General features: G+C 36.7%; 1 protein-coding gene across 2 annotated transcripts in view; it reads right to left on the reverse strand.

Annotated features, from left to right (window-relative positions):
- Positions 1–15,380, reverse strand: part of LOC100545114 (macrophage mannose receptor 1-like) — a 29,309-nt gene extending 13,929 nt beyond the window's left edge. For both annotated transcript variants that reach the window (XM_031553904.2, XM_019616409.3), the window contains exons 1-17: positions 15,027–15,380; positions 13,569–13,970; positions 12,506–12,679; positions 10,978–11,136; positions 9,976–10,089; positions 9,137–9,271; positions 8,151–8,333; positions 7,226–7,383; positions 6,462–6,575; positions 5,989–6,104; positions 5,537–5,685; positions 4,661–4,860; positions 4,243–4,370; positions 3,166–3,247; positions 1,875–2,019; positions 934–969; positions 636–811 (exon numbers count right to left, since the gene is read on the reverse strand). In XM_031553904.2, coding sequence (XP_031409764.1) covers positions 636–811; positions 934–969; positions 1,875–2,019; positions 3,166–3,247; positions 4,243–4,370; positions 4,661–4,860; positions 5,537–5,685; positions 5,989–6,104; positions 6,462–6,575; positions 7,226–7,383; positions 8,151–8,333; positions 9,137–9,271; positions 9,976–10,089; positions 10,978–11,136; positions 12,506–12,679; positions 13,569–13,970; positions 15,027–15,087 — 2,532 coding nt within the window. In that variant the 5' untranslated portion in view covers positions 15,088–15,380. The remainder of the gene's footprint in view (positions 1–635; positions 812–933; positions 970–1,874; positions 2,020–3,165; positions 3,248–4,242; positions 4,371–4,660; positions 4,861–5,536; positions 5,686–5,988; positions 6,105–6,461; positions 6,576–7,225; positions 7,384–8,150; positions 8,334–9,136; positions 9,272–9,975; positions 10,090–10,977; positions 11,137–12,505; positions 12,680–13,568; positions 13,971–15,026) is intronic.
- Between the last annotated feature and the right edge of the window lie 8,125 nt (positions 15,381–23,505).

Genomic DNA, 23,505 nt, shown 5'->3' on the forward strand with positions numbered 1-23,505 from the left:
CAAAGATTCTCAGAGGGCTGGAACACCATTCCTATGAAAAAGGTTTAAGTGAGCTGGGCTAGTTTAGCTTGGAGGAGTCTCCACAGAGACCTCATTGCAGCCTTCCACAGTAGTTTAATGGAGCTTATAAGAAGGAGAGAGATTGATATTTTTCATGGTCTAGTAGTGATAGGACAAGAGGGGATAGCTTTAAAAGAATAGAAGGGAGATTTAGATTAGATATTAGGAAGAAATTAATTACTCAGAGAGCAGTGAGGCACTGGCACAGCTGCCCGGAGAAACTGTGAATACCCTATTCCTGGAATGTTTGAGGCCAGGGTGGATGGGGCCCTGGGCCTGATCTATGGGTAGCAGCCTTGCCCATGGCAGGGGGTTGGGACAAAATGATCTTTAAGATGATTTCCAACTTGAACCATTCTATATTTTTATGATAATTTCAAAAAAATTCTTTGATGTAAAACAAGTAGAAAAGCACGTGCCAAGTGGGAAAAAACAAATCACCCAGAACAAAAAATAGCATTTTGTTGGGGGATTTCAATGGTCTCAGTTACATTTAATTGGTGAAAATACCATTAGCTCTATTTCTAAGATAATTCAAGGCTGTCAAAATGTTTCTACACTGTACTGGTTCTTACATTTTTTATCAGAGCTCTCTGTATGAACCTCCTTTCACTATTACTACTAATTACAGCAAGATCTGCAGAATTCATCCTGCAAAACTCTCGGGCTTCTTCCATGGAGACTTGTTCTTTGCTGATGTAGTATAGCTTATCTTCGTACATGACCCATCCATCCACAGTGGTTTTATACTCTGGAAGACAAATAAGATAGCCTTAAGTTCTTCATTTGTAGGACATAAAAATTCATTTGAGAGTAACAATTTTGATTTTAAAAAATGATGAAAAAAATGATTAAATGCATACAAAAACCTACCATATGTGTCAATTGGTTCAGGTTTTGGCATCACTCCTGCAAAACAACAGAACAGAAGCTATAATGTGGCAATTTTTCTGTGAGTGACTGCAAGGAACCAAGCAAGAACTAAAGCAGACTTTTGCACTCCTTTTCCGTTGACTAGGAAAGAAACAAGCTTAGCTACAAATTTCAACTATGCATTATGAAAAATACATAGTCTTATAATTTTATATCATAAGCTGTGCTTCATTTCAGCAAAAAATCCATAGATGGATTGCTTACCTGTTGAGATCAACATTAATTAAAACAGTCTCCTGAGCTATGAACCACAGTAGATTTATCTGAAACATTTTAAGCTTTGGTTTTATATTCTGTTTACTGATGCTCCAGTAAATGTACCATTTTCTTGATGGTATAATTTTCCAAAGGGGTCTTCTCATAAATAGGATGAAAATTAACTCTAGATTTACTAGATTTACACTTTTCTTTTACTAAGTGACTTCAACACAAACTTTTCTAATGGAGCTTTCCCTTAGGAAAGCCATCTCCTGTTGTAATTAGCAGTAAATCCAGTCAGATCTCAAGAAAAAGTACATTTGTACACCAGACATTTTTTAGATTTTTCCGGCTTTATCCACGATCAGTGCTGTAAGGAAGACGCAACTCCTTACTTCCTACATCAAAAGCACACAAACAAAAAATTATTTTACAAAATGTTTGCAATCTATTAAGCACCATTATTTATACACTGCTATTTACATGAAGAAATTAATTCATTTATTCTTATCATCTGTCATTGAAAAATCCTGGCCTGTATTATGTTACCTAATTTTCTTGGCATGCATTTGGAAAAATCATCGTTTTCAAAATTTTGTATCTTTCTCCAGCAAATTAGATCAGAAAGCAAAGATTTTAAAAAGTTATTTAAGCTTCCTGACTAAAGAGAATAATAAATCTACCTTTTTTAATTTGACAAACCCAGTCATGCTGCTCTTCGCAGAGTGAAAGAAGCCATTGCCCAGAATATGTTCTACCATTGATTACACCACAGAACATGTGTCCTCCTGCACTTCTTGGATGATCACTCCAGTCTGTGTACCTAACCTATAAAAGAAATAATCTTTTGATCGGTTTCAGCAGCTATACTATCCACTGGCAAAAAAAAACACAAAGATTCTGTATCTTACTAAGAGGAGTACAAATATAGAAAAAGAAATAGGTGTAAGTATTTTTACAATGGGTCAATGTCAGTAATTTGGAGATCAGGTTGTCTTGCCATGGAGGACTTTTCTTATTGTTCATATCTCAAACACCAGACACAGTCAGAATAAAAATGGGCATATGCACTGCTGCTAATAAACTTCATCTAGCAGAAGACTTCACTCCGACCCACTCTCACTGTTCCTACACAGGCATTGTAGCTTTCACTACGATGATTGTGACCTGGTTCAAAACGATATTGTGCAACAGCCATCTGGTAGCAGTGACCATAACATTCTTCAATTCAGCTCTCACCGCTTTCTCTCTCTCAGTTAATGAGGACAGGAACATGGCTTCTGGGAGGGAAGCCATGTCTTAGAAATCTGGTGAAGTTAGCTCTGAAGGAACTCTCATCCAAACAGGAAGGAAGAACTGTTTGATAAAAGCTACTTGGGATTTTGAACAAAGTTCTCTTTCCAAAAACTTTTAAACTAAGGCATTAGTTTCCATAAGAGGAAAGGTCATTGCATGGATCAAAAAATAGGAAATAGAGTGCAAATAGGAAATGTAAGAGCATTTGGACATAATAAAAAGTGGAATTCTGTAGGAACATCATGTAGGAATACAGATCTCGGATCTGTTTCTGAAAGTCCCTGATCCTCTGCTTACTGGAAAATGCAGGAGGATACTGAGAAATACATCTGTTGCATGCTTAGTTCTTTATATATTTCTCACCAGAGAATGGATACAAGATCTGGTATGACCAAGTTTTATGTTGTGATGCTGTGTGTTAATACTACATTTTTGGAAAAGAAAATATATTGGAAGACTGTGCAGAAAGCTGCAGACTGTAGTGAGATGCCAATTATTTCCATGTGTTCAAATGCGTTGCTGTGATTTTACTGATGGTAATAAAGGTTAACAGCCATATAAATGTTTGCAGGATTAGCATTCTCTTTGAAGAGGAGAACAGTAAAAAGTCAAAAAGCACATGTACAAACACCAAGACGTCTTAACTAAATAAATCTGATGAAAAATTGAAGTACTTACAGGAGAGCCATCACTCCAGGCAAATCCTTCATCTGGATTCAAGGAAAATATACCAAGCCAAACTGTTTCAAAACTACAGTGACTGACTCAAACACAAATTATAAAACAGAACAGTTTGTAAACACTTATGCAAACAACATCCAGGTTACACATCATTAAACTGTCTAAAGCATTTTCCAAAGTGCAGTGAAGTAGTATTAATTATTCTATTAGCTTTGGTGAAGGCTATACTTATGTATATGTTCTCCATAGAAATATCTAATATTTTTCTCCCTATTACCTGCCTTACCAGCCTCTATGATACAATTTCCCTGCAGTTTACAAATGCTTATTATACTCACTGGGATTCACAGTTCAAATGTGCTGATGCAACAGCTGTAATTGGCAGTGCACTAGCCCTGCATTCACAACCTATACAAACACTGTTGTATTAACTTAGAAATGTAACTGAAGCCTTTAAAAACATGCTAGTAATTGTTGTATACTTTAGACAAGGGATGCTTCTTGAACAAAGCAAGATAATAGAATTCTAAAACCATGTGGGTTGGTAAAGAACTTCAAGAATATCAGGTCCCTAACTAATCATCAATACCATAGCAATGGAGCTGTAAGAATAGCTGACACTGTAGCACTGCTAACTGCTATATGAACAGTCACTCTACATTTGCTTAGCATCAGTGGTTGATTTATCAAAATTATTGATAGTAGTGATCTTGTATTTCCTCTCTACTCTGTTTTCTTAGGAAAGGCCTTTGCTGATTGAGGCTGTTGCTGTTGAAGATGGTCTCAGCTTTGGCTTTTTTGAGGTGTGTCAAAAGTAAACATATTGGTAATATTTTCAACCCAGCTGAGAATACCACCTCCTATAATTTCTTGTATTCCTAAATGATATCTATTAGCCATGAAAAAAAGTCTTTTTAAAAATTAAACAGTTAACGCCCATAAGTAGATAAAATTTCAAAGTTATCACAGTGTTTTTGGATTTTTAGGAATCTCTATTTTAGAAATTATCTGAGTACCTATAATTGTTCATTTTAAGCACCTTTAAAGTCTAATAAGATAAAAAAAGATATTCACCTGTTTCTTCTTGATAGCATTTTTTTCTCCTCCTCATTGTTGATGGTGGCCAGATCCCCTCCAATCTGTCTACAAAAATCTCGAGCTTCAATCCATGACTTCTCTTTAATATCTGACCTGCAAAAGTACTGTGAAGAAATTGCTTTAAAACATACACTATGTGTAACATAAAATAAGGATATACATGTATATCTATAACACAATATAATACACGTATATGTAATACACATAAAATATAAAATGAAGAAATATGCTCTTGATCAAATATAAATGAAGTTTCATAGAAGCCAAATAATATATAGGAGAAATGGATTATACTGCTTATAACATTTTTTCCAATAGAGTGGTCTGATTATTTAACACAAAGGTGAAAAGCAAAGCATTTCAAAGCATTTCTTTTAACTATTTAAGCACTTACTTTATAACAGGAACTAGCATCATCATTTGATATCCAGCCTTCAGGACATGTGGGTTTCGGAGCAGTAGTTGAAATAGGTGGGGCTGTTGCACCAACTGCCCATTGTTTGCAGATATATTTTTGCTTAGATTCACAGTCAAGAACATCCCATAATCCAGCTGCGATTCCAGTTCTCATGGCAACACACCCTGGTTTACTTCCTTTATGAGAAATAAAAAACATGTTGGTTATTTCATCATACACTCTAAATTACTAGAATCTTGTTTAAAAACTCTGAGAAGTGCCCATTCCCTTCTTGTCATACAATAGCACTTGAATAGAAGAACTTGAACAGAAGAGAAATATTATAGGTGTTTTCCACAGAGCTGAAGAGGAGGTTTCAGTCTGAGCAGGACATAATCACTTTGAATATTTTCCTTGTTTTTCTTTCTATTTTGGATGTTCTTCATAATGAATTCTATGGATAGATAATTTTTATTTTTCACAGGGAAAAACTGTGTTTATAACGAGGATCTCATTCTTACTTAAGCCTTAAAGAGATATGATGAAGTTTCATCTGTTCATCTGCTGGCACTGTAGAGTACCTGGCAAGATGTTTTCTCCTGTTGCATTTATAGAAGTTTCATAGCTCTGTGCTGTTTACATTTATTTAAGATTTCATAACCTCACTGAAAGATTTTAGAAAAATTTTAGACAAATTATCACTAGGAAGGATGTATTCTATCTTGAGGAGAACAGATTCCCTCATAGCATTTCAAAACCATGCTTTCTGTTCTTTTGTGCAATTTCAGTATTATCATGTGAATGTAGGCTTCCTAACATCATAAGTGAAAAAATATGGCACAATCAGTTTTGATCCACAGTCACAGCACCTACTGGGCATTGCTGCATCCCAGTGCGTGAAGGAGACATCCTCGCCGCTGCTCCATCTGAAAGTTCCTTGGTCCTCCATGTCAGAGAGACCCAGCCAGAAATACTTCTCAGGCCTCAGCCCAACAAGACTAGTCAAATAGGCTTGTTCGTATCTGCAAGGAAGATTACAGTAACAGAAGTGAAAACAAAAGCATTTATCTAAATTTATCTAATTTCAATGTATCTAATTTATCTAATTAGATTAGACATCTGATAATGAATTCTTTTCTCCTTTTCCTTGCTTCACATGCCATATAAATAAAGAAAAAAGTAACTTTTTTTGTGTTACAAACCTCACCTGTAGCTTGGGTAATTTACTAATAAATCTTGTGTAACAAGTGAGAAGTAGTTACCTGAGTAATTTGAAACATACAATCTTTACCTTTTCAAAAAACAAAGAAAATTCATTATCATACCTACTTTCAACTGTGGCTAGGTAACATTTTTCTCCTTCACAAGTGTCGTTTGCTTCAGAAAATGTTGCTGCTACATGTCCAATAAAATAGCAGTAAGTCCCATATCTTCTCCATCCCTGTAACACAATTATAGAACCTCCTTATGAGTTTTAAATAATTGTGGTTTCATGTATTAAATGAGCTATATAATTTCAAAATAAATGAAGGACAATAATTGTAAATACTATGAATTAGCAAACTTTTGCACTGAAATTTCAGATTCCTTCTAAATGGTTTCTGTAGGTAGCTTAATGTAACATAAAGGAGAGAAACTCCATAATAAATAATAAAGAGTTCTGTAAATAAATAATAATTCAAGTAATTTTAGATAAAGAGTTCTGTAAATAAATAATAATTCAAGTAATTTTAGATTATTCTCAGACAAGGACCTTTTTTCGATCTGAGAAATTAATTTTCCAGGCTTATATACTTACTTTTTTGCAGCCTACATCATTATTTTTCTTTTCTCTAGCTATTTGTGGTACAGGTTTTCTTTTACAAATATAGCCAGCTTTCTTCTCGCAGTCGGAGTCTGCAAAATAGCCATCCTATGAGGCAGGAAAAAGAAATAAATAACAATAAGATTAACACGAGTAATTTAAAGAAATTGAATAGATCTTGATTTCTCCTTCCATTTTGTAAGAAATGTACACTTTTATATGCAGTTCTCTAAACTGATAACAAAACTAAATCCGCTCACACTCAGTGAAATGGTAGAGTGGTCTGTGGTAGTACTGCTACGGCTGGTAGTGATGAGTGGCAGTGAAGGTGACAAATTTTTTGGCCACTTTTCAGCTGTAGCTGGTCCCCAACCTGTTCAGCAGGGCCCAGAACAGGCAGTTGTGTCACTCAACTGTAGGCAAAGGAGGAGGCACAAGTGCAGCAGCAGGGATCCTCATATGCTATCGCTGCCATCAGAAAAAAAGCAATGGAAGAATGTATCCAAATGACATTGAAAGACCTGCTTTATTTCAGCGGTTGCTTTGAGATGAACTTGAAGAGAAAATGTCCTAAGTAGTGCAATAATTTCATGACTTTTTTGTTTGTTTGTTTTTAATGAAAGGTCATATTTGAGTCTCAGCTTTTGTCCTCACATCCCCTTTTCTGGCCCTACACAGTTGTTGAAAATAGGAGGCCAGATTATTCTTCTGCTAACAATTTAGTTTTTATATTAAAATCAAATGCTGAATAATGTTACCTGGCCCTTGATCATAACGCAGTCTTCGGGCCTGTTGCTGGTGCTGGATGGCTCTCCCAGATGCCATCTGGTGTATGTCACTGGCATACCATCACTCCATTCAAAAAACATTTGAAATCTGTGATCATTCAGGCCAATCCAGAGTTTGTCTGTTGGCTCTAGAACAGAGAAACACAGAACTAGAAAAGACGTCTTAGAATGCTTCATCCTTTTTCCAGCTACCTCAAGTTCCAGAACATGCAATTCCTTAATTCATAAAGCACAATATTATTTAGTTTGTTGCATGATAATCTTATATGTGAAATGTTTCACACATATTACAATATTTACAGTACATGTTCAAAATTAGATTATAATGAAATTATAGAATCATAGAGCACCCAAGGTTGGAAGCAACTCACAAGGATCAAGTGTAACTCCCTTCTCCACACAGGATCATCTTAAAATTGTCTAACCTGATCTGAGGCTAGCTGTGCAAGCTGGGGCTGAACCAAATGACTTCCAAGGTACACTCTGGCCTAAATCAGTGCACAATCCTATGGTTTTAGGCATTCTTAATGAAAGAAAAGTTATTGAAAATGAAAGGTAGATTTAGGCAGCATTTAGAAAAATGAGAAAGATCTGGAAGGATACTCACAATTTCTTCAGTAGTCACTAGACTAGGGGATGATAATAGAATCAAAAAGTGAACGAAAGCAAAATACGTTCCTGTGAGTGCTTCTTGTGACAATGGTTGGACGGTTTTGAAACAGGATGTACTGCACCAATTTATCGCTGCTGGACCTTTGGCTCCTTGCATGTCTTTGGCTGCGATATTTAATGCTAATATACAATTTCTACTTATCAGGTCAGCTAGCTGGTACTCCTTGCATACAGACAAGGGAAAAAAAAGAAAAAAAAAAAAAAAACAACTGGAAACACTCACTGTACCCAAGCCCAGACACTATAAAGCTGTGCTCCTCAAGGTGTTGGATGCTGGCTAGGTGACTCCCTTCATTCTGACAGGAGGTCAAAGCTTCTTGCCATCCTTTGGTTTCCCTGAAGATCTTGTAACAGTGATCTACATATGATACCCATCCGTCTGGGCAAGCAATAGGCCCAATATCACCTAGAAATAAATATCAGTATTTTAGGAGAGTTCAAATGCTATGCAAATGGCAGGAGGCTGAAAATACCTTCACTCATCCTGTGCAAAGGCTCTAACCTAAGAATTTTCTTTGGGGATTCTCGCTATAATGAAATGATGGCTAGCAAACATTAGATATAAATATGATTCAAAATTTGCTGTTTTAACTAGAAAAAATTTTAATACATATATTATTTAGCACAAAATCTACAGTTTTTATAATGGTCAAATACCTGTAAAAATCACATTAATATATAAATGGTAACACCCTCTGTAACTTAGAAGCTGTTTATCAGTTAAGAAAAATCAGAAATCATCTGTACTTAACGGAATACTTAGGATTTTTTTGAAAGATTAAGTGTATCCGTAGATAAAAATCAACTAGACAAATTTCAAACTAGACATATGCACAGGAAAACACACGCAGGGAAATATTTACTTTAAATATCTTTTATCTTTGCTATGTGTCAATTTTTCTTCCTTTAATTGTATTTACTACTCTTTTCTGAAAAATAACTTTTGATTTGTTCTCCTTTTCCACACCCAGTACTCTGTGGTTTCAAAAAGAGACCTGGCTGTTCCACCCTGTGTGGTGGGACTTAAAGACCATCCTAGAAAGGGTACAATGGCTGTAAAATCGTGAATGAGAAGAAATGAAAGTGACAGTAATGGTTAAAAATAGTTCTTCTTTCTAATAAAGTTCTCCTGCTCATCTTTGCCAAAGGGAACACCAAGCAGTTCAGACAACAGCTCCTATTTTTAAATTATCAACATAGATCACATACCTGAGGGTATCAAGGTAAAGTTTCTTTTTTTACAGATATAGCCAAGTTTCTGATCACATTCCCAATTTTGCCATTTAGCTTTTGTTTCAGGATTCAAAACCACACAGAGTTTTCCAGATTCTGGAGAGGGACTTCCTTTGGGAAAGATAGAAAAGAAGGGAAAGGGAAAGGGAAAGGGAGATGAATATTCCTGAAAACAAATTGAATTCTAAGCTCAAAAACAAGCAGGAGAAATCATTCCTGGCTGAGGTGCCAGCCTCAAAAACTGCATCTTTTTCAGATTCCGCAAGAACTAAATCATAAAATCAGAAAGGTTGGAAAAGACCCCCAAGATCACCCAGTCCACAATATTTCCCAACTAAACCACGCCCCTTACTACAACATCTAAACATTTCTTGAACTGAGGCAGATCTCCGTTTGTGGGAATGCCTCCATGTAATATAGCATATTTGCAATATAGCTTAAGTGTACGTAAACATGCAACTTGCTCGATCCTCTGACTTATAATATTATTTTTGTTGCTAGAGACCAGAAATGGAAAACTAAATATTTGTGGGAGAAGTAGTACTGCTTTCAGAAGTAAAATATTTTTGCAATACATAGAAGTTTCTGATTTAAATTGCTATAGAAAAAGAAAACCATGGACCAATAAATAAATAAATATATAAACAAACTTTTCTAAAGCTAACACAAGAATGGCTAAAATACATGTCATTTTGGTGGCTTAACACTAACATACTACTTTTTCTCATGCCCAAATAATCTGAGAATATATTTTAAAGATGAAGTATGTATTCTCTGTCTTTGGAAGTACAGAATTTGAGCAAAGCCACAGCTACCTGGAGCCCAGTTTAAATACTGGAAAGGAGTGCCTCCAATCCACTCCCAGCCGCTCTTCAAGTCCAGTCTATTGAGGCCAATCCACAGTGCAGAATCTGTACTTTCTGTTAATTCTAAATAACCAAAAGATTCATAAATCACTTTTTATTTAGCAAAAGTCATTAATAATTTCTCTAGGAAGACATGAAATTCTTAAATATCTAACTATGAATATCTTAGATATTGTGATAAATTGAAATATTAAAGTTTTGATCAAGAAAAAATGAAGTCAGCAGCAACAAAACACTCTCTTACTTTTTGTATCTCCTATTGCAAAATGACATCTCATAGAGTAAATTCAGAATCAGTGTTTTTTGTGGAACAGCCTAAATCTATACAAGATTGGCAATATTCAAGCGGAAATATCAGTATAGTGTAAGAGTAAACTCTAAAGCTAAAAATCTTACATGTTAATTTCATCATTAAAACAAAAGATACTTTCTTCCATCTCAGTCCTGAGATATAGGCAGAGCCATGATTTCGGATGTGTGAATAATTGATGTTCTTCCAAATGCTAGATAAATGAAAAACAAACAAACAAAACACATGCCAAACTGCTTTTGACACAAAACATATCTTTCTTTTGGCATAAGTGATTGTCTTCTCTCGCTGTCAATTTTTTTTTTTTTAATATCACTTTTTACTAAAAATGAAATTTTCATTTAGTTCTCAGAAGGATGCTTTTTCTTAAAAAAAAAAAAAAACAACCAATTTTTTAAACAATGTAGCATTTCTATACAGAAAGTCAAACTGCTACTCTTGCAGTATGCTGAAATACTCTGAATTTCATTTAAACTTCAGTGAGTTTAATATGAACTTGCAAATTATATTATATATTATATATTTACTTATATTTTTAATATATTTAGGCTCATGAGACCACAGCAGGTAGACCATAGCTATCATGACAGACTGAAAAGATCCTGAATGTAAGTAGATTAGGGTTTTCTTTACTTCCTTACCTTTAAGGTACATTTGTTCATGAATATCTGTAATACTCAGTAATTCTGCATTTTGTTGCTGACAGCTCTTTCTTGCTTGGTGCCATGTGAGAGCAGATTCAGAGTTTATTTGGTAGTAGGCATTTCTTAACACATCTGTAGTCCAAGTAGTATCCCTGTCTGTGGAGAAAATAACTATAATGGGGGGATGTAGTTCACTCACAGAAAAATGAGTTGCAGGTTCTCCTTATGCATGACATTCTCATGTCTGTTGGTTCTGTTCTTCCAAGAGCACTGAAAATTTTAGGAGCAGGATAAGGAAAGATGAAGGTAAAGGTCCAACAGGCAGCACTGAATGATATTCCTCACTCTTGTACAAAGATACATAATCCAGGAATTACTACTAAGGAAGTGATTGCATAGAAATGTACATTATATAAAGTGCGGTGGCTGAAATATTAGCTGGAATCTATTAAAAGATATCCAGCTTCTTCTCTTTCTTGGCAGCAGTTTCCACTGAGAGCTCTGAGATACAGCTATATGACTGAATTTAGCGTCAGACAGTTCTTAGAGAAACCTTCCTCTGCTAAAAGCCTCTGGTGGCTCTTGCCACAGTCTGAGAGCTGGGGCACCGCTATAGTACTGAGTCACATGCTGCTCCTCTTCTGATTATCTTTGCCTCTTTGATCTGATGAGGGTCTATTCATGCTTATTAAAATGCAGTACAAAATTGGATTAGATGTTTGATTATTCCCCAAAGCCAGTATAAAGCTGAATTTAAAAAAAAAAAAAAAAAAAAGAATTGAGAACTGGCTTTCAAAGGCTTTGAAAAGTATTCACTGACCCCTGTGTCACATGCCATTTAGGCTTACTCTTACATCTTAGGCTTATCTACTCTTGAAGATATCTTTATAGTTACCTCAACAGCACATTTGACTGCAGAACAATGGGGAAAAAGGCAGGGGAGAGTTAAGAAGATCAGGAGAATTGCAAAGGCTTACCTGTCAATCATACAGCCAGAAAAGGAGATGGAGAGAAAAATGATCATCAGAAAAATTTCATTTTTAAAGAAATATCCAGACTATATGAAGAGGGCTCATTAGGATCAATGAAAGAGCTCTTTCCACTTAAGCAAATATATATACATATTTATATATACATATAGATATATATGCAGATTAAAAACATGTTAGCTTAATCATTATGCTTCCTACAGCACTTATATTTATGCCCATATCCATCACAATGGGGGTCCTCAGAAAAGAGTTGTACAGTGATCAGAGAATGTATCTTGCCTGGGAAAGGAGGAACTCAAAGTTATCTTGCTGCTCAGAAAGACCACCACAATTAATGGGAACTGCATGCTATTTTACTCTTCAATCAGTTTTCCTCAAATCTTTATGCAACGTGTTACTTCCTTGTGTAGGGTGCTGTAGGATGTAGCAATACAGTACAATTTGTTGATGTAAACTATGCGTCATTATAAAGATATTGACACTCTGCTAGCTCTGATTAGCTAATGAGAACTGCAGGGAAACAGATAACTTACTTTTTATTGGGCAAAATCCATATCGCTGGTCTGTGTCATAGTCTGCAGTCGTTGCACACCAGAGCCAGCCATCTGAGCGGCCAGCACTCGTGCACTCTGCATACCACTGCTTCTTGTACATGAAAGGGAACACACAAGGTGCCCCAAAAGCATTTCCTAGCAGTGTAAAAGTCTCTGAAAAGACAAAGGCATAACAGTAGTATAGAAGATAATGTAAACTGTCAAAAATGCTATATTAATTGCTAAATTGCATCTCTAAGTTATCTCCATATTAGCTTTCACATGTATCACTATGTGGAAAAGCAAATTAGAGTAATCAGAGCTGTTGGAACAGGCCCAGAGGAGAGGCACGAAGATGCTCAGAGGGCTGGAGCAACTTTCCTATGAAGAAAGGTTGAGGGAGATAGGCTTGTTCAGCATGGAGTAGAGAAGGCTCTGGGAGGACCTTAATGTGGCCTTTCAGTACTTAAAAGAGAGTTTATAAGCAAATAGAGACTAGCTTTTTTACACAGTCTGACAGCGATAGTGAGAATGGCTTTAAACTAATAGAGGGGAGGTGCAGATCAGATGTTAGGAAGAAATTCTTTACTCAGAGGGTGATGAGGCACTGGCACAGGCTGCCCAGAGAAGCTGTGATACCCCAGCCCTGGAGTGTTCAAGGCAGGGACGGATGGGGTCCAGGACAGCCTGATGTAGTGGGGAACAGCCCTGACCATGGCAGAGGATTGGAACTGAGTAGGCTTTAAGATCCCTTCCAATCTAAGCTGTTCTATTATTCTGCGAAGCTAATTATGGACTATAATATACTATGATATTATAATACTATAACACTACTAAAATATTACAGTGTATATATAGTACATTATATATGTATTATATAAAACACATATAATACGTTACAAAAGATACAAAATTAAATTCAAGTATAACTCTCCCAGTACAGTTATTTTCTAAAATGCTGATTGTTACTGAAGGAATCAGAATATTCAGAGCTAAAGATTCAAAACACTCTAACACTCACAAAGAAATTAGAGCAATGGAGTAAAAACCCAATTTTCTGTACCTTCATATCTCTGGGAACATAAAACATCAATGGTTCCAAAGATCTTCCAATTATTCTTTGGACTCAACTGCTTCTTTAATACAACATTATCATGTTCTTCCTTGCCAGGACTGAAAAACAAGTCTTCTCCCTGGATTGCAAGAAGGCTTTCATTTCTACATTCCCACCACTGCAGCTCACTTGTTTGGTTACATGGGAACAGGGTGATCGCAACCTCATCTTCCTTCAGTGGAACACCCAAGCATAAGTTCAGTCTCACACTCATGAGCTGATGATCAGTAATCCACGTGAATTTTTGCGATTCATTGTCTTGATGGCAAGTGGCAGTTCTAACTGATTGTGCAATAGAAGCCTGAAGACAGAGTTTGCTGACCTTATTATATATTAAAAATATTTCAGTGTCTGTAAAACAAAACAATGGAAAGCATAGTATAATTAATGTAAGTGGCATATTCTGCTTCCTATCCACACAAAGTAGGAGTCATTGCTTTCATATCAAATAAAAACATTTTTGAATGAAGCCCAATGCAACATCAATTTTATTGTTTTTTAACAATAAAATAGATAACTGAATTTGCATTTCTTTACTGTATATCACTATATTGTAGATTAGTGGCAGCCAGCAGCATCAGGAGAGCTAAGCATATCTTGTTGGATTTATTTATATTAGCCATGAGAATTCCCTCACACAAACTGCTGTCACTATCACCCCATTTCCATGTGTTCTCAGATGCGCAGTCTTGCTGATCTCTGGCCTCCACAAACTTTTCTCATGCTGCCACATCTTACAGTTGTCACAGTCATTTTTGCTGAGCCACTGATTTTCCCCACAGAATCCAGATTTTTTTCTCCTTTTACTATAGGTATGGGTGAACCACTCCAGGTCTCACAAAAGATTCCTGAGCCTTGCTGACCTGTAGGACCTGCAGCGTCTACCGTGAGCCATGGCAACTAGGAATGGCATTGGGAAATCAAATATCATATGAGAAAGCAGCACTCCAGAGTTATGGGATTCATAACCAGTTGGGAACCATGATACATCTTTTGATCACTGAGTATCATATATATTAAAGAAGGCATTAAGAAAAAAGTAAATTAATTTTAAAAGCTTGCAAAAAAATCAAATCAGTTTAATTTATAATACACAGTATAATGCAGTTCAGCCCCTGCAGTGATACCACGTACAATTAAGAAGAACAGGAACTGTGAGGCAATCCATAACAAACAATTTTACTCAGGAGACATCTGGTTCTGCAAAAGTTCACTGCTTAACATTTGCGAGAGAAGTGCAACAAAAGAGATGGAAGTTATATTGTCACTGCAAGTCTTCCATAACTTCCCAAATGTAATCCAACTATTTCATGTAGATATTACTTCATTTGTGTTACTAGCACTAATGAATTCCCCAAATAAGCCTTTCACACACAGCGTTACAGAAGACAAGAGGAAGGCACTTACCTTCCAGCTGCAAAGCACCGTGAATGAGAGTAAGAACAAACAAGAACCTGGAGAACCTCATTGCAAGTGTTGCTTTCTTTTCTTCCTTCCACCAAAAGCCATACAATGAGTGTTGCTGATAACGAAGCCTCGCTGAAGCGAGGACAGTGAGTAGTGCTTCTCGGTTTCTTAGGCTGAAGAGAAAGCCCTGAGTGCTAAATGAGGAAATATTCTGTCACATGCTGTATTTCAAAAAAAAAAAAAAAAAGACCACACAGCACTAATATTGCCTCTGATGGCACACTGTGCTGCTTTGAGAAAGCAGGTGATAGACCGAAGGTTATATCAGTACTTTGCTGTTCTCTCTCCTGGAGAAACATCCATGGAGCTCACGGGATTAAACCAACAGTGAAACACCACAGAGAAATGCAGCCTCAGCTTTCATTACACAGTGAAGAAACTCCTTCAGGAAAACACACTGGTCTTGCATTTTCATGTGTGACAGGACTGAATTTTAAAGGACCAGGATTTCAGTGAAATTCACTGTGTATAAAATTATTAGAATTCCTTTCCTTCTGACTCTCCTTCACATTAACCTACTGACTTTGATTTCTGCAGCAATACAACTTGGATACCAACACCCGAATCTTCCTGAAGAATATCTCACTTTCTAATCAGTCCCTGTTTTTCCTGTGGAGTAGGCAAATCTTGTCAGGCATTGATCCCAATAGCCAGCCATGGTTTCAAGAAATGGCACGTACCTGATCTTGCTCCGATCACAGAATATGCACCCAGCAGTTTGATTTCTGATCATACGTAAATCTGGAAGAAGCAGTGCTCCTCTCCAAACCACAGCAGATGTCTCTCTAGTTACATCAAGGCCTGACTTTATCACAGTAGTTTTTTATAGGTAAATATTTTGTTTTGTTTAGAAAAACTGTTAAATGGGAAAAAAAAAATATCAATCTGTTGTATGAAGATATTATTTGAAGTGTAATAGTATACTTATTCTGTAGCTGTTAGCAGTGCGATAGCAAAGAAATTTGGCATCATCTTCTCTTTGCTGCCAAGACGATTACATTTCCTAAACAGAGTTGTTTCTACTTGGTTTCTCAGCAGAAAGACAAGGCAAGAGATTTAATTCTCTGAGCAGGTTTGCAAGATTAAAATAAAAAGGAGAAATTGAATTACAAAATTAGAAATTACAAGGAAATGGTTCGGATATTAGGAAGTTAAGAGCAAAGTTAACAGAATTTTCTTTTTCAGATAGTGACAAAATATACTATAAATGACAAAGCCAACACCTTTTTCTGGAAAAGATATTTGACATTACTCTTTTTCCTAAGTCTTTTAATCTACTGCCAAACATCTTGCCTAGAAGTACAAAGCTTTCTTTAGCCTGAACTGTTATGTCTCAGACAGACAGTATTTCCTCATGGCCTATTTATATAAAAGATATGTTGTCATTTATTCTATCAGGAGCCTCATTTTATTCAGGCACTTGTATGGCACAAAACCAAGAGGCATTCCTCCTTCTTCTCAGTTGGACGCTGTGCAAAAACATAAACACAAAAAGGGAACTGTCCCTTCACTTAGCTCTGTTGATCCTCAAACCAACACAGCCAGACACCTGGCAGTACAGCAAACATGTGGTTCATGAGCAGAATGAGCACTCGAGTCTTTTCCACTGTGTCCAGGATTACAGGGTGCTGTTCTGGTTCTTGAGTGAAATTGCTGCTCAGAGCCATCAAAACCCATGAGAATAGACTATGAGGAAGAACAAAGCCAAAGGAGCTTTGTCACCTTTACCTGACAGCTCCTGCTCACTGCAAGACACCAGAAACGCACCTTGGGGAGTGGCGTACAGAAGGTGACACTGTGTTCTTGTCCCATGGCACCTATGCAATCTGCCAAAGTCAGCTGCCTTCATCTCATGGGACAGCCCCACCACAAGAGCAGTGCTTGGTCTACTAACAAGCTGCTTCTGTCCATAGGGCACAAATTGTCCAGTCCTCACCTAGAAGTTCAGAACCAGCCTATAAAACAAAGCTGTACCTCTTCTCATGAATATAGTCAATTCTCTTTTCCCTCAAATTCAGGGAAGCTGTATCATTAGTTGTTAGATCTACGTCCTAGACACCAATCCCATAACAGATTGTTTACTAATAGCGTAAAAGCCAAGTTGCTAAATGTTCATCTGGAAATCTCAAATAAGTTCATTAAATTTTTCATCGTTCAAAAGTTGAGAAAAATAATAGCACAGCATAAATAGCACTCTATATCTCAGCATACCTAAACAAATAACTGGAGCAAGATAGTGGTTATTTTGCAATAATCTGCTGAACATTGATGCCAGGTGTTCACTGGAAGCTACAGTGATATAAAATGACCTATATATCAATCCCATAAAACATTCTGAGATCTTTCAACAGCAAAGATTCTTAGGATCACTTAACACCAAGGTAAGTCTCCCCATCTTCATATAGAGATGAAATCAGCCTTTGTTACTTGTTATTTTCCTGGGTAGAAGATAGCAAGAAAGACAGGTGGCTGTCTGGCATTTCATTCAGTCTCATAAAGGCATCAGTTTAAAGCTGCTGTTTATCAGTAATTCAAACAATAAAATCCATATGGGTCAAAATAAGAACTAACAAAGGGAAAAAAATAATTGGACTGAAAATACGGTTCTACTGCATTCATTTCTTTATTTTTGTACATATCTGGTGAAAGCAACAGCAGAGCAAGAAGAGAAAAAGCAGAAAGGCAACATCAACATGAATGAGAGAATCAGAAGTTTCCCTGGGGAAAAATGAGTTTAAACATTGTTTGAGAAAGAATGTTATTGACTTTTTCTAAAGAAGTAGAATCTGTATCTGCTTTTTATGAATAAGAGTCATTATATATATAAGTAGTTACCAAAATGTCTCAGAAGAGAATAACTGAAACATCCTCACGTCTTAAGTACATTATGCACAGCTGGAGACTGCACGTGTGGGTACCATACAGACAACAGACATTTTAAAAATACACTTGGCAACACATAAATAAAAAAATGAAATTTAAAATGGAATTGTGAAATGAATCTTCACTAATTAGAAAGTGAAATCATTAAAAGTTTTTGCTTCATTTTTAGCCAGAGTAGGAAATATTAAATTCACTACACAAAGATCTGAAAAGACAATTTTTTCTGAAAAATCAGTTATCTTATTTTCATGAAATTGCCTTACATTTTCTATAAAAAATGCTATGAAAGTCAGTTTTTAGTTAGATTAATTACTTACTCCATATGACCTGGCCTGTATCATGCTAGCAGCAATACAATGCAGAAAATAATAAAAAAAAAACCTTAGTCTTTTCAAATCTAGAATTTACTACAAATTAAGGAAAAGTCCTGTGCTCCACAAATATACGAGAACAAGGAAAACAAAATGCAAACAAAATAGAGGTCCATGAAGTACTGCAGTGACATGAAGAAGCCAAAAAAACACCAAGTTCTCACTGTTTTAACCTTCACAAGCAAAGTGATTTGTGACAGAATGGTCAGTGGTGTTAACTACATTGAGAACAACAAAAAAAAAACAACAAACAGAAATGAAAAGATGCATACTGAAATTAAATAAGCCTTACCTTCTACGCTTGTCTTAAGACTAATGCGAAATATTTCATGTAGTAACATTAAGTCACTAACAGTAATATTCAAGACATGACACAAGATGCATAAGGTCTGTGAACTCTGGAAAAAAGTGCCTAAATTGGATTTAACAATAACTTTAATTTTGTTTTGTTTAATTTGTTATAAGAGGGAGAAACTTTGTATTACACTAATTTCAGTAAAGGATAATGAGAAATAGCATAGGATTTTGTCTGATACAAGGAGATATTCCTTAAATATCTACTTCTCTAGCCTTTGTTATTATGAGTAACAAGAAAGTTGTTGGACTTACTATATGCTGTATGATTCAAAGAAGCAAGATTTAAACATTACACTTTTGTGTTACATAGCATTTCACTAACATACAAATCTTGAGAATCCCCTTGTTTTTCTTCTAACTTAGATTTGTCAAGCACAAGTAACAAATATCAGTGACCTTGTCATGTACAGGAAATGTTTCCAAGAATTAAGAAGTTCTCTTAATCTGATAGGAATATCTAATCTACATAATTACTTTTTAAACTCTTTAAGGAGACACACCCCAAAGCACGCTTTGAGTAACTTATTTTACTCACCCAGGTAGCTGATGTTTACAAATTCAACAGAAGTAGTGACCAGACCATTATCAGAGCTTTACTTCTTGAAATGTTTAGTATCAGTCTAGCATACTTAAAAAAAAAACCTCTGAGGCTAAACCAACTTTACACCTTGCCTGTGCAAACTCTAAATTAACACCTCAACACTCTGCATGTCTACTTTATTACATCATCCATGAAATCAGACACTGTCTTCTGTTTTCAAAAATCCTCCCTTACGTCTGTTATATAAACTAAAATTACTCTTCATCATCTGTGCCTTTTACAAACCTATCTGCTTTCTTTTTGTAGAAAGAGAACTTTAATAGAGGGAGAAGTAGAACTAACATTAAACCTAGTAATTTTTCTTCTTGAAAGGAATACTATAAGCCCAAAAAGACAGAATAATTACATAGCCTCTGAGGAGATGCAGAAAGAACTTTGTCCAGAGGAGGGAAGACAAGAGCACCAAATAACAATCTTCAAAGATATAAAACATCACTATATGGAGAAAGGTCATAAACTCTCCTACCCAGGAAATGACAGGAAGTACAGGAAAAAGGAACAATGGAAACTGTTTAACAAGGGAGAGTTCAGAATCAGGGAAAAAAATAATTAAAAATTTAGTACTTGGACAGATTATTTAGTGAAACACTTTATAAAAACAAAAGAGATAAGCAGTTATCAGAAGTCAGCTAAACTCAGTTGTCTCTCTTTCAGCAAAATTAATCTCCAGGATATTCTGATAAGAGCCAAAACACTATTAATAACACACTGCTGTTAAGACTGTTGCTGAGTGATGGGAGCGCAACCAGAAGCAGACCACTCTGTGGGGAAAGACCCACTGCCTCTATGGTGTGGAATCAAGGCTGGGGTGGGGACACGACAGGTGCCTGAATTAAGCCCAGGGAATTGGCATTGTATTGTTGCTGTGAATTGGTTGGTAGGTGATGATAATTGCATTTTTTTTTTAAATTTTCCTCTTGTGTCTCAGTGAGTTCTCTTTTTTTTTTTTTAATCTCAGTCTATAGGTTGTGTTTTTGTTGAACTCTTGGAGGGGTGTGTGGGAGTGATCGTTGGCTGAGTGGTGCTGAGCTGCTGCCAGGTTAAACTACAACGCAAGGTTTTCCAGCAGTGGAGCCACAGACACCGCCTTCCAGGAGATGAAGGGCCCACCTAGGAGGCTTGCACCTGAAAGTCATATCACAGCTGCAGACATTCCCTAGGCAAGATGATCCAAGAGCATTTGAATCTCAATATTTTGGCTGAGGTACAACAGGCTGATGTATGCTCCGCGACTGCTAGTTTTAAGCTACACTCATCCACATTTTGTATTACCTTTTAGTTGCTCCTCATTAACTGATTATCAGTAATTGTTGTAAGCGATCAAAACACAAATTTAGACTGTTGTTATCATGCATGACTTCTGTAAGATAAAATAACTTGTCCAGTCATACTTCCTTGATGTCAGTATGTAGTTATAAAAATAACTGTAAAAAGATCTCTGCCCTTCATTTTATCTCTATGATGGTCATTGTTTTCTTCCTTTGCTTTATCACTTTTTCCTTCCTTATAAAAAAAAATTAAAAAGCAAACAAAAACATATAGCACATTCCAGAAAAATAAAAAAATAAAAATGCTTCAAAATATTTTCCATGGGATAATACTTCAATTTTCTATAGATCTTAAATCCCTTTCTTCATGTTCTCTACCATATTCAAGTGTGAGATTTGACTTGAATATGCAAGACAAACTTACTGAAGCAGAAAGGCTGGCAAAAAATTTCTCCCCACCCTGCAGACTAATGAACTCCAAAAACTTTATATTTGACACTTGGGGCCTGACCAGTCTGTCAGTCTGTATGAAGGTGGAAGAGTTCCTTCTGAAGAAACTGAAGTTTCTTCTTTCTTCATCAACCTAGAAGGAAGTCTTTGTCTTCATCCCCTCTTATATACCTGCCAACTGCAATTGTATCAAATCTATTTTCTGGTAAAGACATTTCATAGAATCAAAGAATCATAGAATTGCTCAGGTTGGAAAACATCTTAAAGATCACCAAGTCTGACCACAACCTAACCATACTACCCTAACAACCCACTGCTAAATCATGTTCTTGAGCACCACATCCAAATGGCTTTTAAACACATCCAGGAATGGTGACTCAACCACCTCCCCAGGGAGTCTATTTCAGTGCTTAACAACCCCTTCTGTAGAGATTTTCCTGATATCCAGCCTAAACTTACCCAGGCACAACTTGAGGCCGTTTCCCCTCGTCCTGACACCTGCCACCAATGAAAAGAGACCAGCCTCACTCTCACTGTAAGCACCTTTCAAATATTGGAAGAGGGCAGTAAGGTCTCCCCTCAGCCTCCTTTTCCCCAGACTAACAGCCCCAGTTCCTTCAGTCTCTCCTTGTAGGGCATATTCTCCAAGCCCTTCACAAGCCTTGTTGCCCTTCTTTGGACCTGCTCCAGCATCTCAATGTCCTTTCTGTATTGAGCTGCCCCAAACTGTACTGAGGTGGGACCTCACCAGTGCCAAGTACAGTGGCAGGATGACTTCCCTTGTCCTGCTCACCACACCATTCCTGATACAAGCCAGGATGCCATTGGCCTTCTTGGCCACCTGGGCACACTGCTGGCTTATATTCAGCTGACTGTCCATCCGTACACCAAGGTCCCATTCATAATTAACAGCACAGGAGATAGAACAAACATTCACATGGACTGTTACTAAAGAAATCTTTTAACTGAAAAATAATTAAAAAATCTGTATGCCTCAGTTTTTTCCTGGGCAGTTACACACAGTAGTTCTCAGAGAGTGAAAGGAGCTCTGTGAATTGCTTCAAGATCTGACTTCAATCTGAAATAGTTTCCAGATTTCTTTGTTTTGAAGAGCTTCTAAATCTGTCACAGCTCTTCCAGACATAGTCTGGGCATTATGCAGGTTTTTCTTCTTTGATTTCTTTTGGGGTTGAACTTGTAATTGTCTGGGAAGAGGAGCTGGTTTGTCTTAGGCTCGGCCATCAATCAGCACAGTTTACATACTTTTCAAGACTATTTTCTCCTGAAGATAGCACCTTACTTAGCCTGAACTTGTGTTAGGCATGCAACTTTGGCTACTCCATTTGTACAGAACTGTCTGTTTTAGGGAGAAAGAGACTGAACCAAACCTAGGACCCATACCTAAAGCTATCCATATTTAGGCAGCTTGGCATCTGCTCTCTAGTTATAAGCCTGAAAAGAGCTACAGAGGTGACATTCGTATTTAGAATATACAGCTCAGACTTTCAGGGCAAGTTTAGTTCATTTAGTTTGCAGTGTGTTACTGCTATCCACACAAGCTGTATGGAGCTGGGACCAGGGTCCCAGGGCTAGATTGGCCCCTACAGATTAGGGTAATCTCTCAGGATTTTCTACTTTAAACCTCTCCAGGCACCTATATGTTCGAGGAAAAATTGCCCAACCTGGACTTTTCAGGCAGGAAGACTGTATTACACTTACTAGTGTCAATATCCCATGGAGTTATCTAATACAGAGTAACCAAGTGCTCTTTTGCATCATTAACCAAACACTAGATAATTCTTCATTAATATATATATTATGTATATTAATATATACATATTAGAGAAAGAGGAAACTTGCAAATTTGCTGAGTTGAATCTTGCCATTCCCATCTCTGCAACTAATGAAAGTTAAGAGGATGGAAGAGAAAGTGAAAAATAATTGAGAATCAGTGTGTAAAACCATCAGTTTGACAGACATCTGTGAAAGGAACCGGCAGTCTCCAGCCAGATTTCTGTGGACTAACCAGAATCTCTGTAGTGAGTTAGAAAATTCTACGCTGCACAAAGGTTCTATGATTTCCGGACACAGGAAAAGTGAAAGGTTAGTCTTTCATTCCCAGCTTATGCAATAGGTCAGGCTCTGCTCCCTCCCAGGCAAATCACACATCCTCTAATTCCCACACCTGAACTACATAATGGTGTTACAAAATCTAACAGATACCTGTAAAAATGTTTTCAGCTCTTAATGTCATGACTCACAGGATCGCAAAACTGGTCAATTTATCTGAAATATCTGTAGGTAGCTGGAAAGCCTTGGGTAAAACTTTAGATTTGAGTCACAGCCAGTTCCCAACTACAAGACTACACAAGGCAGCATCCTCTGCCGCCAATGCCTCCAGCTAACATCTCTAAACATTCACCTAAGTGGGCACAGTGTCCATCAGGGCATACTTTTGTAGAAGCTGTTCTCATCACTGCAAGTAAAGT

Source organism: Meleagris gallopavo, chromosome 6 (assembly GCF_905368555.1).
Source record: "Meleagris gallopavo chromosome 6, MGAL_WU_HG_1.1, whole genome shotgun sequence".
Classification (NCBI taxonomy): Eukaryota; Metazoa; Chordata; class Aves; order Galliformes; family Phasianidae; genus Meleagris; species Meleagris gallopavo.